Consider the following 15,899-nt stretch of genomic DNA (forward strand, 5'->3'; position numbering starts at 1 on the left):
CTAGGAATTTGTAGAGACAAGGCGAAACATCAAAAGAAAGACTTGACAGAGAGGCTATAAATTACGCTTGAATAAGATATCCATGTGTGTAGTAAAGAAGATGGCGAAGTACATGTATTTGTAAGTAAAGTAAGGTAAAGAAAAGGAATTCTTTGCTTATTTGATATACTTTGCTTATTTATGATACTAAACCGTTTAGTGGATCAACTGAGTGAAGATGACGAATGATCAGCAGCAAAATGGATAGACTATTAATCGGTCTTAATCTTGGGACATGATCAAGGAAGATGTGAAGATTTCCTCTGTAAAAGATTAACGTTTGCGATCAGGCGTGTACATGTAGTGCCAATGACATCACCCAGTATCAGTTTGCACAAATCAGATCCCATGGTCCGGCATATGGCGTCAGAACACAATGTGTTTAACTAACTGGTGTTGCCCACCATGCATTGTCAAAAATGTTTCACTTATATGACGCCAGTCAGGTTTAAGACTGGAAGATCTGGGAGTAAGTCAAAGCACCTGGTCATGCAGGGACGCGCCGAATCTCCCGACTTAGGTCTGCTGCAGCGGAATGAGCACTAACATGGTTCGAACTTGCAACCACATCAGAATTTGCCTGTCTTGGACACCACGCTATCGAGGAAAGCTACGTTTTACGGGTGAGTTGCTAAACACACACGTCATAAAACATCTGCGTACATGCTAAGTTATGGGTGAAATTTAAGGCTCACATAATATTGCATTGCAGGTTTCAAACTGCCAGCATGTCTGTTAACATTAGATAAAGTGCACAATAAATGTCGGAAGTAGGATAAATATTTGTAGTGTTAGCATTATTATCTGGGTCAAGAGGCCAGTATTTTTCTTGAGATTATTTACGATCTATTTATACGTCCCGAAAATGTCTCGAGACACTAAAGCGAACATGAAATCCCCATTATCGGATAAACTGCAAACAGTGGAATTAGACGAACGTGCAGCACTCATTAACGTGGACTAACTAAATGCGGAAATTTATAAGGTTGGCTGAATTCATTTCACATTTAGAGGGTCGTAAAATAATGTATGTAATATTTTCCATACACCACATGTTAAAAGGGGTATAGTACCTGCAGGGATCATCGTGACACATGCAGTTTACCTTAAGCCAAAGGTAACTTAGCTGAGACGTTTTATTTTAGGCTGAATAATTATTCTCTATGGTGTAAAAAAGCAGAAGATCTATACTGTATTGCAGTGATCAAATATAAGAAGAAGAAAAAATACTTGTTTGGACGGCCATGTGTATTGACTTGGATGAGGATATGTTAAATGTTAAATTAAGAAATAAGATTATTGACCGAGGACGTTCATATAGGTTGACGGCTGGTATATGAACGCATTTCAACGCATTGGTTCCTAGGTTGATTATGTAAGTGGTAAAGACAGTGTGTAACATTTGCAAATGATGAAATATTTGAAGGTATGTTCAACACAAGTACTGTCCACGTGGAATGTGCCTAACTTGCTACCCTCACTTAGCTGATATCATCCTTCCTAAATCATTCACTCGCTTCATGAGTCAATCACTCCATTTCAGTCGGAGGGATAGATGATAAAATTTGGTCAGTGATTTATGCCGGGTTTCATCACCCACTCGTAAATCTGACTGCAATCATATCAGTGAAAAGTCCTTCATAAGGCGTTAAACATAAGTGAATCAGTCAATCGTCACTCACTAACAAACTTACACACACACTCAAACACTTTATCATTTGCTCATTCCGTTACTCACTAACTTACTCAAGTACTTTTTTGGGCCTACTCACCCTTCCGGTTACTGATACAGACAGCACTGCTCTTGTCATTTCTTCACTTTACCTCCGAACCCTCTTCTACATAAAATATCCAACAGCTAATTGTTCATATAAACATGTTAATATCGTCCACCTGTCAAGATGACCATGGTGGAAAAAGAAAACGTAATCATCGGCAGAACATGAGAAAAAATACCTACCATTTTTTTAACGGTGCGAAGAAGTCAAGAAAATGGCGTACAGATAGATTAATCTTTACACTTGGACGTAATCTGTCACATGATTGTTATATATAGAGTTATCATAGCTAATTAATAAGGCTTTTTTCGGCCATAGTTCAGACATGGCGGCTTTTTTGCTGACAAATCTGATTGTCCGGAAGTAAGCAAAAAAGAGGTTCATAGAACGGTGAAATGATTCAGGTAAGATGAACAAATTTTGTGTGTGGACACACCAGTTGAGCATCGTCTCGCATCGTCGAGAAGACTGAGCCCAGAAAGTTAGCAAGTACATTGGCTGGATATATAAGGGACCATACAAAGATTGCATGAACACACTAAAAAGAAAGTAGCTTGATATAGCGGATTGGAAACATAAAACAGCAAGTGGTTTGATAGTGATGACTGGACACACACAATAGCAAGAAGATTGATAGTAATGACTGGACACACAAAATAGCAAGTAGCTTGACAGTGATGACTGGACACACAAAATAGCAAGTAGATTGATAGTGATGACTGGACGCATAAAATAGCAAGCAGCTTGACAATGATGATTGGACACACAAAATAGCAAGTAGCTTGACACAAATGACTGGACACACAAAATAGCCAGTAGCTTGACACAAATGACTGAACACACAAAATAGCCAGTAGCTTGACACAAATGACTGGACACACAAAATAGCAAGTAGATTGATAGCGATGACTGGACACATAAAATAGCCAGTAGCTTGACACAAATGACTGGACACACAAAATAGCCAGTAGCTTGACACAAATGACTGGACACACAAAATAGCAAGTAGATTGATAGCGATGACTGGACACATAAAATAGCCAGTAGCTTGACAGTGATGACTGGACGCATAAAATAGCAAGTAGCTTGACTGTGATGACTGGACACACAAAATAGCAAGTAGATTGATAGTGATGACTGGACACTTAAAATAGCCAGTAGCTTGACAGTGATGACTGGACGCATAAAATAGCAAGTAGCTTGACTGTGATGACTGGACGCACACAATAGCAAGTAGATTGATAGTGATGACTGGACACACAAAATAGCGAGTAAATGGATAGTGATGACTGGACACACAAAATAGCCAGTAGCTTGACAGTGATGACTGGACACAAAAAATAGCAAGTAGCTTGATAGAGACGACCGGATGCACAAAATAGCAAGTAGATTGATAGAGAGGTAACTGTAACGGGGACGCAGTTTGTATCCACGTATTTATGACATCTACACGTCGTGAAAAACGCATCTAGATTATTTTTCCGTTAAAGATCATCTTGCATGCTCTTGAATTATTGCGAGTTCGTTGTCACAGCTTAATAAAATTGATGATTGTGAAATCAAAAAAACCCAAGAAAGAAACCCGTATCAATCCATCACGATTTGGCGAAATAAAAGGTATCAAATATTCTGTTTGGCTTCCTGGATTTGGGTTTTTAAAAAAGAATGGTGTCAGTATCAACGTTCGAATGATAGCACAATTGAAAAAATCGCTTTTTGCCAGCTGTTTGTATAGTATCGATCGACTGAAGCTGATATCAGAAACTGAGCCAGTGCCTGCGTACGGCATGTCTGAATCTAAGGGAAATCGAATCTTTCATTGTTGTACTTAGACGTTTGACCCCTTCACAACGAACCCGTCCCTGACAAAAATGTAATAATGGTACAAGATAGCTTTGTGGATTCGATTTACAATGGCGGAATGAAACTGTCCATAAGCACGGCACATCGCGAGTGTTATAGACATTTTGTAACAATGCTCGATTTAGAAATATATCACTGTGATCTCTCCCCTTCCCCATTCACATATGAGTTTCGTCTTAAAAAGTGACATTTTTATGACATTTATTTTCCTTCAAAAATTCTTTTTATTGAAATTGTTTTAGCAGATATAGAGCAATTGCGTTCTATGGTAATATGTAAAGCACGTGCTATGTTTTCAGTGTTGTATTAGTTTCTGCTGGTAACTATCTCGAGAAGTGGCAATTGAGAATTGTTATTTACATGAAGAGAGGAACTGGATAGCAGAGTCACAACATTTTTGTCGCGTTGTGTCATATTGTGTATTAAAATCAGGAAGAAATGCTGGAGATAAGGAAGTTTTACGTTAACAATAGTTGGTTATAAATTTACACAAATTTTATGTTTAAAAACACGCTTAGATATTTACAGATATCTATGCTTCTGTTTACAACCGTGTTCTTAAATTTATAAGTAGCAGAAAAAGGGAGTATATCTTATGACGAACATTTCATTTTACGTTGTAGTTTCCTTTAAATTAATAGCAGTTCGTCTTGTCTTGAAAACTGTTGCCTAATGATTGATGGTATTCAAATTTCCACCGTGGAACTCCTCTAAACCATGTACCGTTTATTTATTTGTTATAGGCCCAAATGTCCTTTCACAAACACTTCTATTTATCCGTTATTATCCGCTATTTATCCGTTAAGAAGAGTTTCTCTTACTTCCATTGTGCAATATACTATACGACATTATGCCATGTATTGTACAACATTATGCAATATATTGTACGACTGTGCAATACATTGGACGACATTATGCAATACATTGTACGACAATATATTGTATCGATCAACTCTCAAAGAGAAGCCGTAGTGAAGTCAGCACTTTTCCGAGAATGCACGCCAAGGGCACAGAAAACAATATTGAAAGAGTGCAAATATGCACTCAGAAATGATGGTAAGTGGAGAGATCGATATGTGAAACATCAGACTGATGACATGCATTTTGATAACACCGACTTGGTGGGTTTTTTGTTTCACCGCAAACGGTTCAGGCACATTACGCGTGTTTCTAAATTAGCAGTATGCACACAGATAAATTTATGATCCAGAGCTAATGGCTAATACTATGGTGAAGTCGATCAGCTATCTCTGACGACAGCGGTCCATTTATATTATACATAAAACTCAGTATCTGTGCAGGAAAACCACATCTAAACTGTATCTCAAACACATCTACACGTTTAAATACATAAAGGCTACAGCATGGAGAACAAAACCAGAAACACAACAACAGGGTGATAGTTGGTTGTCACATGTAAGCTGTGAAATTCGGTCACTTGTCAGTTTACGTCATTAGGATTCTTCTTGTTTAATCTTTGGATGGTAGTAAGGTTAACAGCCCCCTTGCACCTTGCCTTACACATATAACTCATAACAAATGCGTAATAAACTATCACCATTCATAAACAATAACCAGCAAACATTGTAAATGGATCATTCCTCAGGGACTCATAGTCCACGAGCTAGAATCCTGCTATATTCCAAACATTACCAAAAAACTACAGGATGGAATGTAAAATCCAGAGCAGCGAAATCATTGTGTTAGTTGGGAAATGGTCATTTGTGAAACCTGGTCTCTTAAGTAATTAATATCGATGACAGAACTGCCACCATGCCATTTGTCAGTTTTGCTTTAAAACGCGTACTTCTATATTTTTATATTTCTCTTTGTCTGTATGTAAGCACAATATATTTTGAAGTATTTCACGACAGATATAAAAGTATTGTAAGTACTTCGCGAGAAGAAATGGAGTACATCTACAACAAGCTTTGGAATTACTTAGCATCCTATTACGTACACTGATTTTAGATGTAACGTGTGTGCTGTTGTGTAATCGATGTGTGCTCTATAGATTTACAGCGTTTTTGGCTGCGAAAAATACACAAGGAGGCACTGTAATGTTACAATCAAAAAGGTGCTGTTTATCTGCAGAAAAAATACGCTGTAGCTCAGACATTCCAGTGTATCTGTCCTGTAATTGTGGTAAATTGTGACCTGTTTCACTGAATCAAACGAATGGACATGAAATATACAAGCGTATGTTGCCCATTGTAGCTTGTCGTGTGACACAGCAGATTGTGGTGAGGTTCTGTAGGTCGCCTTTGGTTTTGTTTTGGGAGCTGGACTCGTGCCATGCGGGTGGAGGCGAATTGGCTGTTTGATCTGGCCAGGTAGAGATCAATGCCAAGTTCTGTTATATGTCAAGCAGCTAATCCACGGCTATACAGTGGTATTTTACATGTCAGATTACATGATTTACTGTCACTGCCGGGTCTACATACTTTTTTCACGCTTAAACCTTATAGAACTCATAAATGAAATAAGATAACCTCACATCACTACTGTGAGGTGTATGGAAGTATGACCGTAAACTGAAGTTCGTGAAACATCGAAACTCACTCAAATGTGCACTTGATGAAACCTTGAAAGGAAGGAAACAAAAATGAAGTTAATGAAATAGTCAATACAAAAGATGCAAAAAACAGAAAACTCCCCTGGATACCAAATTCCCGTTAAACATTCCCGTCTTCATTAAAATTCCGGAGACAAGCTGTCCAAACACAACCATGTGACATATTCAGTTACAGTACTTAACTAAGCTAAGTTTATTCAACGTATAGGTAATAACACATGAACATGTCATGCACTGAAGTACATTCCATTATATGAAACACATCGAAAGTTTCATGCTTGAGGTTTTGTCTATTGTCCATGCTTGGCCTGTGTGACACACACACCTTTAAATGATGGGAAGATAAATCTAGGTTTACCTATTACAGAAACGTACAGAAATATATATATATATATATATATATATATATATATATATATATATATATATATATATATATATATATATACTACACCCCTCCTGAAGAAATAACATTTTGCACCGTGACAGCAGATACGCATGCGCAGTGACGTGATCCGAAACGCATTCACATCTTATCACGTGATTTTAACGCGTTATGTATCTGGAGGTTTTTGCGCACATTTTATACTCGAGTTATCGAGTTAGGGATCGATATATCACACCTTTTGCTAAGCCCACCAGGTTTAATTAATTCTGAGCCGTTAGCTGTTGATAAGCTCAATAACAAATGAGAAAGAAATCCGAAAACATGTAATGAGTACATGAGACCTGCATTTCTAGAATATATAACACCAAGGGACAGCCAGATTTCCCTAACACATGTCCTGTCCACGCCGCTTTCAAATTTACAAACAGATGTATCCAGGCAGTAGAATATATATCACCTTTTCGCGTATATGACGACGATCGGGAATGAGTCGTGGTGCCCAGGGCATACCACCGCCACTAACTATAGCTATTTGACAAACTTCCTGACTTAAAGCCAGCGAGAGCTGGATCGAATCTGGGGTTGGTGGTGGCCGGTTATCTGCAGCTACAGGGAAATGGGTTATACTGGTATCTGAATGAGCCAGAAACAACCGTTAACTTTACTGATACGAAAGCAGGCGGTGACCCGGTGGTTAACGTGTAGACCATTCAGTCGCTTGGATACAGAAGGTGTGAGTTCAAACCCGGCCTTTGACAGGGAATTTGTAGACTGTTTTCTGAGGCCTTGGTTACAATAACCGGTCGGTGAAGCTCATGTAGCCGTTTTCGCAGCCTATCCTTCGATGAGGACTGCTTGTTTTCTGCAAATTTGATATATGATATACTTATCAGTACGTTATATATGGGAAAGTTCGCCAGTTGCTTGGCAAATGTCGGTGGTTTGCGCCTGGTACTCTTAGCTCCACCTATAAAACCGCGTGACCGCTGTCGTGTAAGTAAAAATGGTGTTAAACTAAAATGAATGAAATAAATGATTTATAATGAGCGTTAGATTGTGTGCCTCAATCTCGGATGCGTTGGGTTACACTTTAAGGTGAGTCTTTGGTACTTTGCTGTTATGGTACTTATCATAGGAGGATAGGCCAGTGTTGGTTGGTATGGTGTTTATATACCCAATATGACGTTGTATTAACTGTCTTCGTCATCGCAATACAGCTACACAGCACTAAATAGATATGTAAGTATTAGGAACAGACTTCTACCTTAAAGAGGCGCCATCGCAATAATACTGAAAGTGACAAATTACATTACGTCAGTTTTAAAAGAAGCAAATGAATAAAATGTTATTGGGAGTAATTTTTGACAATCTTTCCGACTAAAATCCAAAGACGAGTACGGGCCCATCCCGCAAAAGTATGTCTGTATACTGGGAGTTAACGGGCGCAATCAAGATGACCCAACCTGATAATACAGATTGAACAGAACCTAAGGGGCAGCGTGGGTAAACGTGTTTGTTCAGAATTAGATTGTTGTGTATAGGCTTTTCCATGGATCCACGTGTCACGGATTCTTCGTTGCGAGTATTGTTTACTAGAATGGTTATAAAACTGCAGTCGAAATAATGAATGCGTCATCACTGGCGTGTCTGTTATAGGTTCCGTGTCGTCCGCCAGATCGCCGTACGTGCGTAGTTAGAATCAGCCTGATCTGGTGCTACGCCCGATATGTTGATCTCAGTGCGCAGCAAACGCAAATTAATCATTAGGTAATGGAAGAGTTATAATTAGAGACGTCTGGACAATTCTAGGTGTTTACAAATTAGTGGATATACGGGGATTCCGACCTTATCGTTTCTAATTATAACGTTGTAATTATTGTAAGTGAGATCGTTTCTCCTATTACGTGTTCTTGAGAATTAAGTAACTGTACTTTCTGAAAAGGTGAAAAAGGCATTCATACTTCCAGACAACTTCCACGGAACATAACACAGACATGATATAGACTACACACCTATGTAAGACGGAGTGGGGCACAGTTATATACTGTTATATTATATATCTATGATATAGATTGTTGCACAGTGAAGATGGCATCTCACGCATTTATATGCAATAAATCTTTACCATAAAAGCTGGTGAGTGAATAATATTTCAATATAACGACAATGTTACCATTTTGGCCACACTGGACAGAATCTAAGCGTCAGAACAGACATTTAAAAAGTCGCGAGGCCAATTCTTAAAAATAACGTTCAACACAAACCATGCACTCAAGAACTAAACAAAGAGTTAGGTATAGAAATCTATGCGCTAAAACAGATATTCGCATACCAGCCGTCAACCAAAAAGATCGTTTCGTGTCAGTGGTGACAAGGCCAATTCCCAAAACGACGTTTAACACAAAGGGGAACAGTCAAAAGTTATCACTGATGATTTACACCTACTTATTGTAATAATTACGTAACATTCTACAATACCTTTGGACATTCACTCTACTGTACTGAAACTTCCGCCCGGTGGCATTCGTTTGCATGGCACCTTAACGATGATTCCTGCAATTGTAATGTTATACATACTCAACTCCCTCAGGGCAATTTCCAGTTAAAGATTTACCATTGGCGACCTTAAATCTCAAAATGCTCATTGAATCTCTGTTGATTAAAACAGGTTAAACATTAGACAAATGACTACTTATGCGGACAGGACAAACCACGAGTAGTCAGATATAATGCGACAAAAAACAGTTGGAATAACACGATCCTATATTACCGGCTACGTATAGAGAGCTAGTAATATAGGATCTTGCTATACAAAGTTTTTGTTACATCATCTCACTAGTTTAGTGAAGCCTCTCCACATACCTGCAACTAAACCACGAGTAACGAGACAAGAAAACAAGTATAAAGGACATTCATATGTTTTTCTTAATAAAGCTTTCGTTTGATAACAATAAATTTGATTACTTTTATATTCAAAATGCATAATTGTTATTTGTGATAAGATTTGTAGAAGCAATACAAATAATAATATATATGAAGTTACAAAAAAAATATCGACATGTGAGTTAGCATTTTTCAATTAGTGGACAAACAGCAAAGAGTATTATTTGCGTAATTTTTCATTTATGCCATTATGCATGGTATGTGTGTTGAAATGCTTCTATTTTTGCATTCCATTTCGTCTACAATTTCCGAACCCAATATACACACACTTTTATTTTTACCAGGATTTCTTAAATTAGTACCATGCTAAATATAAAATCAAAACATCATATACAGTGATATTTTAATTCCGAACAGTTCATTGTTCTCTCATATGTGATTGTAAGCTACAGGTATAGTGACCGAGATACTGTTCCTGTCACAACCCAACTTTGTTTTAGTATGACAGAAATAGCCTCCAAGTCGCCGATAAATATAGTATAGTATAGTATAGTATGGTATAGTATAATCGACAAACTTTTGGTATCGGTTTCCAATTTTTCAGACTTGGGTGGTATACACCATAAAATATGTATGTTTTGTTCAGTTTATTCAACAATCTATGTACTGTTTTTTGATGGTGAGCCAAAACAAATTCCATATGCAGGCCAACAGAGGTTATGTCTTAGTTTTGCACCTGTTGCCTGCAAATAATTTATTTAAATTGCCTAAATTAATATATTACATCATGATTGTAGATAGTTATACCCATATCCACCTTTATGGATAAGGGGAAGAGTTAAATATGACGAATAACACCCGTTACGCATCACTAAATAAGCAGAATGATGGGTACATGTGGCTAGTTATTTTCGACATCCCATCTGAATGGGGATGGGGGGGGGGGTGTTTAGTTTTTAAAGCCGGCCATCTTTGCCAGCCTCCGGGAGTCTTACACAACATACCCGTAATCCTTCTCCTACCTGGGCAAGTCCTCTGTCCCACCCCCAAGCCATTGACAGTTATCACGGAGTCAAATAAGACAACTTTTAATTTGCCGATCAGTAAATCAGTACATAATTTAAGCCTTGTCGTAGAAACATTTGCAAAGTTCACTGTAGTCTAATTTACGAGGCAAGTAGAATACCGTGTTAACGATTCAGTCCTAAATACAGTTTTACATTCCAAGTCTTATAAATCATTAAATTAGCATTTGTATATTAAGCAGTGAATGGATATATTTCGTTAGATGAAAAAAAAATGGTGCAGTGCGAAGAAGAAATGCACTGTACATGGTCTGCTGTGTTTCCGTCTCTAAGATTTCCTGCATGTTGATCGAGGATGAAATCCTTATTTGTTCAGGCCTCGTCTTTACTAATGCCCGCCTGATGGAGATGGCCAGCCATACACGTTCTGAACTGCTCATCACAGATTTCTTATAATTCATCCTAGAGCAAACAGCTGAACTGCGCAGTCTTTTTTACATGCAGTATACGATAAGAAGAAGAAAAAACACCTGAACATGGGCTTTGGCATATCAACAGAGCACAAAACTGGATCTGGCCTACATAAAGCGGCGCTCCAATCAAACAGCCCGGATTCGTCCACATGACCTCGCCAGCTCTTGAGTCCCGTGAATGTATATTTATGGGTTGACTCAAGCCATTCGTGTTCATAGCGGGGCCACTCAGCCTACAGAGCGTCAGCTACATTTAACGTGCTTGTCAAACCGATCAAAGAGACAGTTCGTTCGTATCGCTTAGTTGACCTGTGTACGTGTGTGTGTGTGGAGAAAGTACCTCAGTGTTACACATATGTGAAATGGGAACAAGCCTTAACCAGTGTTAAAAACCTTTACAGAAAAGAAGGAACATGCCTTTTAGCGCCATTGGTGTATCCCAGCCCCGGCTGGCCAGGTAGTGCGGTTGACAGGTGACTGGCTGCACGGAGAGCTCTCCGCCTCTCAGTGAACTGTGTCGATCGGAATCCCCATGTCCTGTTCCTAACCACAAGAAGGCACACTCGTCACACAGCCTATTGCTCGTCTGTCACAGCCAGGGGCCCCTCTTTCGCTCCACTGCTCACGGGCTATCATACTGACAGGTCGCTTCGCCGGCTTTTACCTCTCCACTTGAGATCTACCTGCTGAACAGTAGCCCAGAAAGAACAGTGACAAGGCGGGAGACGTAGCTCTGACTCGATCACCTGTGCGCGCCATTGTTCGGTGAGACAGCTGACAAAGCGATACATCTGAGGTCTACAAGCCCTCACCCCCTTCCCCCGGGAGCTCAAGAGACATCAGATGTATGTGTGTGTGCTGTTCGTCTCTCTCCCTACTACATAGCAGATCGCCGCACACCGGAATTCACAGTCAACCTCTGTCCCCAGGTAGCCATCCGAGGCGAGTGTTTGCTCCTTTGCGGCTGTGACAATATTTCGCTGTCTTTTCTCTCGAGTTAGCAAAGGGAGCCGATAATTTTTTCCTTTGTGAGTGCTGGTCGCGTTTCCTGCGTTGTTCATCACCATGAATATCTTCAAGAGAAAAGGTTGTCTCTCCATTACAGAGAAAGACCCAATTTACAAAGTGCGCTATTTGGGCAATGTTCAGACGGCCATGATGAAGGGAGACGGGTGTGTGGACAAACCAGTGAATGTTCTCTGGAACAATTACCTGAGGACTACAAGTCCCGGTTTGGATATGAAACTCACTGTGTCATCAGCCGGACTCAAAGCCTACACCAAAGAACAAGGTCTGACTGAGTACAGAGCACATCGGATTTCTTACTGCATAGCCCATCCAAGCTACCCCAAATTGTTTGTTTGGGTGTACAGGCACGAAGGCAAACGAATGAAGGTGGAGCTACGCTGTCACGCTGTGCTCTGCAAGACGGAAACGCAGGCCAAAGTTATGGCAGTGAAACTGCACGACAAACTTTCTTTAGCACTCAAGGAGTTCTTGAGAGAAAAAACTCGCAATCAGAATGCCCGGCTCGTTCTCCAGAGAACCAATTCGATACCTCGCTCTGGATCTGTCGTCCCTCTACGTAAGCAACTTTTGAGCACCGGCCAATCGTACAAACCTCCTGTCTCAACGTCCACAAAAGCTCCAAAACTAGGCTCGATTTCAGAGGACATAGAAGAAGAAGAGGAGGAAGATGATTTTATTGAGGCAGGGATTGTGGGGTTAGAGACTGTCGACGAGGACGAGCTGAGCATAAGCAATTCTGAAGGTTCGTCAGACAGTAGCGATCTTCTTACGCATGCAGCCCTCGAAGTTTTAGCCATCTCCAACCCAGAATCAGTGACAGAAGAGGACATAGAGCGTATCTCAGACCAGCTGTTAGCAATGGAACTCGGCAACAACATCGAAGAACTGAAAAGGGACGAGCGGGTGTTGTTGTCTTTGCAGCAGCACGTTCCGGCAGATTCAGACGAGGAGAGCTCTGAGTCGGGTTTTCACGATCAAGACACGAAAGACAGCGTCTCGGGCACGTCGGAAGATGGCGATTTGCGGGAAGTGGAGGAAGCGGAGTTTAGCGAGCGGCTGCGGGAAATCAACGGTAATACGGACATTTTTGTGACCGGTCTGTGAAATCGACATGTCCTCGAGCAGAGGATCAGCTCGCTTTAACTTTCCCAACAATATTCCCGCACAAGGATTATTCTCGCACGAGACGATTTGCCCGCTTTCGGAGGCCCACTCTCGAGGGCTTGTGATATCTGGAGATTCTTTGAGGTTTGTTTGTGTTCGAAAGAAAAACTCAGCCGGGTTAAAGTCTGGCGTAAATTTGAGTCAGTATTGAACTCAGAGGGCGTGTGTATGTGTATATAAAGCTGAGTCCCGGGCCCTGAATGCTGGAGGCGGCTAAACTTCTGTAAATACACTTAAAAATCAAACCTGTGCCCCATATCAGAGTGCTGTGATGTTAAACTGGTTCATAACGGACAAGTTCGATATATGTTCTCATTCTTGGTGTTTTCCCACAAGGTGTGTGCATTCCAACAGTAGAGAACAAACTACTTGCCGTATAAAAAGATAGCTGTGTTTAAGCAGGATCAGATATTTGTAATCGATGATGTCGGTGACAACAAGGAGATGGAAATCATCATTTGACGGTACACTCACTGCAATGCGCACTATCAAGAGTAATTTTATCCTGAGAACATTTCTGCAGACACTGGCCCGCTAGATGGCGCCCTTGTCTCGGTGTACCTTAAGTGCACGGGTCATGGGGTATTTATATACCTTTGTCACTTTGATATTGTCGTGTCTGAGCGCTGTATAAATACGGTGTCCAGCCTCAAGGACTCGGACTGTTAGTCTCGCTTGATCAGTCTTGCGGAACGAGGAATTCGCGATCTCCGCTGAAGTCCTGTGTTATCCCATACATATACCAGCTATCCACCTGTGCAAGGTGTGAAACTGGTCTCTGGTTGACCACTAGACATTGATGAAAGACTGAGTGTTTAGCAACTCGCTTGTCTACACGTGATTTCAAACGTGTAGGTAGTGGCATGGTGAACAAAAACACACGCAGAAGAACATCTTGTCAGAACAATTGATGCGAAAGGCAGAATAAGTAAATAATCAAACTCCCTCCGAGTAGGAGTAGTTGCAAGTTGACTTACAAGAACTGTTGAACTGTGCAAACAGCGACCAGTTGGCCAGTGACAAGTTACGTATATGATACACTACTTAGGTGCATCGAAGAACTGTTATTTTGATACACCAACTAAATTCGATTATTTATTAAGGGACAGAGGTAGTTTGCGGACTGGACTGACAAATGTATGTAGATCCAGATTCTTTGGGTGATTGTTTTTCCCCAGTGCCTTCAATTACAAATATGTCACACAACGTGATGGTATTATTATTATCAAAGGAGCACAAACTCAATAATTTATATTTTATTAAATACGTTGTGTTGTGCGCGGTTGAATGTCAACCCAAGATTACACTAAGTGCAATGTACTCAACGATCCTTTTCAAATGTGACTGTTCTGACAGACATTTATTCGGGAGTCTGTCTTTGTCAAAAAGGCACATTCTTGTGTGACTTGTTTATTAATAAACTTAAACAACCTGGACAAAATGCAATATTATAGTACAGTGTAAAAGACCGAAGAAATGTGATGAGTGTGGTGAGGTGAAGATGTAGGGTATACAAGTTGAAATTAACGCGGAAAGATTTGATTGGTGGTGATACCACTGAAGCTACCAATCCTGGACTCCCCTAGGCAATTTTTTGTCGGCACTTGGTGGGTCCGTGATTATATGTCAAGGACACGAAGGAAGGACTCTAGCGTGTTGAAATCTTTTTTACGTTCATATTTCGTATTTCATATATATATATATATATATATATATATATATATATATATATATATATATATATATATATATATATATATATATACGGGCGATTCAAGAAATGTGTTACGCACGAGTTCAGTATACTCAGTTACACAAAAATTTTAAATTTTTCTTGAGGAAATTTATTATAGCAAACATTTAAACGCGTTATGTCTTTCTGAATTGTCCTCAGCTATATCATGTTTGACGATTAGTCAGGCGGGGTGGGTGGGGGTGGGTGTCTTTGGCGGGGTTGGACCCCAATTTGTTTGCAATGACTCAGCTGGAAACCCATCTGTCTTTCACAGACTGTTATAGTTATTTAAACAATAAGACTTTTTATATTTGCTGCACTTGCTTCACTTTAAAGAATGAAACACATATCATGTTACTCTCAGGTTGGCGAAGGTTGTCTGTACAAGTGCGCCTCCATACATGAACGAGAAATTGAACGCACTCGTTAAAAGCATCTATTGCTTGGATTTCCCGTGAGGGAAGTATTAACCGTTTGTTTGGTTTATACACCAAAAAGAGCTCTATATACAACTAAACACTTGTTTTGATCAGGGTCAAGCACTTTTTGGCCAATAACGACAAGTATCTTGTTTTGTAAAGCCGGTGTGCCCTGAAGATCATCTTAGCTATAATTTCACGTCCGCCAGTAACTGACTGATTAAAGTAACTGCATAGATAGGGTGATGTAAAAGTGGCCACTGGCATAAGGAACAAATGTCAGAATCCCAGATTTCCCAACTCTACTATTTTGAACCATCAAGTATATGTGTATACATGTATTTGGAATTATTGAACTAGACAGACTGAAACGTTGAGATAGAACTTGACAAACTTATGCAAATTTTTACAAAGATAAAATGATCTGAAGTTCTGACTGTGCTCTTCATATCGTAAAGTCTTCACGTATATATATTTATATACCCAGGTTCATGCGATCCGTCTTAGCCTCTTGCATGAGATGCTGTA

General features: G+C 39.9%; 1 protein-coding gene across 1 annotated transcript; it reads left to right on the forward strand.

The window, feature by feature from the left end:
• The first annotated feature begins 11,269 nt into the window (after positions 1–11,269).
• On the forward strand, positions 11,270–14,859 carry LOC135479198 (protein FAM43A-like). The gene has a single exon (XM_064758983.1). The coding sequence runs from the start codon at positions 12,090–12,092 to the stop codon at positions 13,155–13,157; it is 1,068 nt and encodes a 355-aa protein (XP_064615053.1). The 5' UTR covers positions 11,270–12,089; the 3' UTR covers positions 13,158–14,859.
• Positions 14,860–15,899: the final 1,040 nt, after the last annotated feature.

The sequence above is a fragment of the Liolophura sinensis genome, chromosome 12 (genome assembly GCF_032854445.1).
Source record: "Liolophura sinensis isolate JHLJ2023 chromosome 12, CUHK_Ljap_v2, whole genome shotgun sequence".
Classification (NCBI taxonomy): domain Eukaryota; kingdom Metazoa; phylum Mollusca; class Polyplacophora; order Chitonida; family Chitonidae; genus Liolophura; species Liolophura sinensis.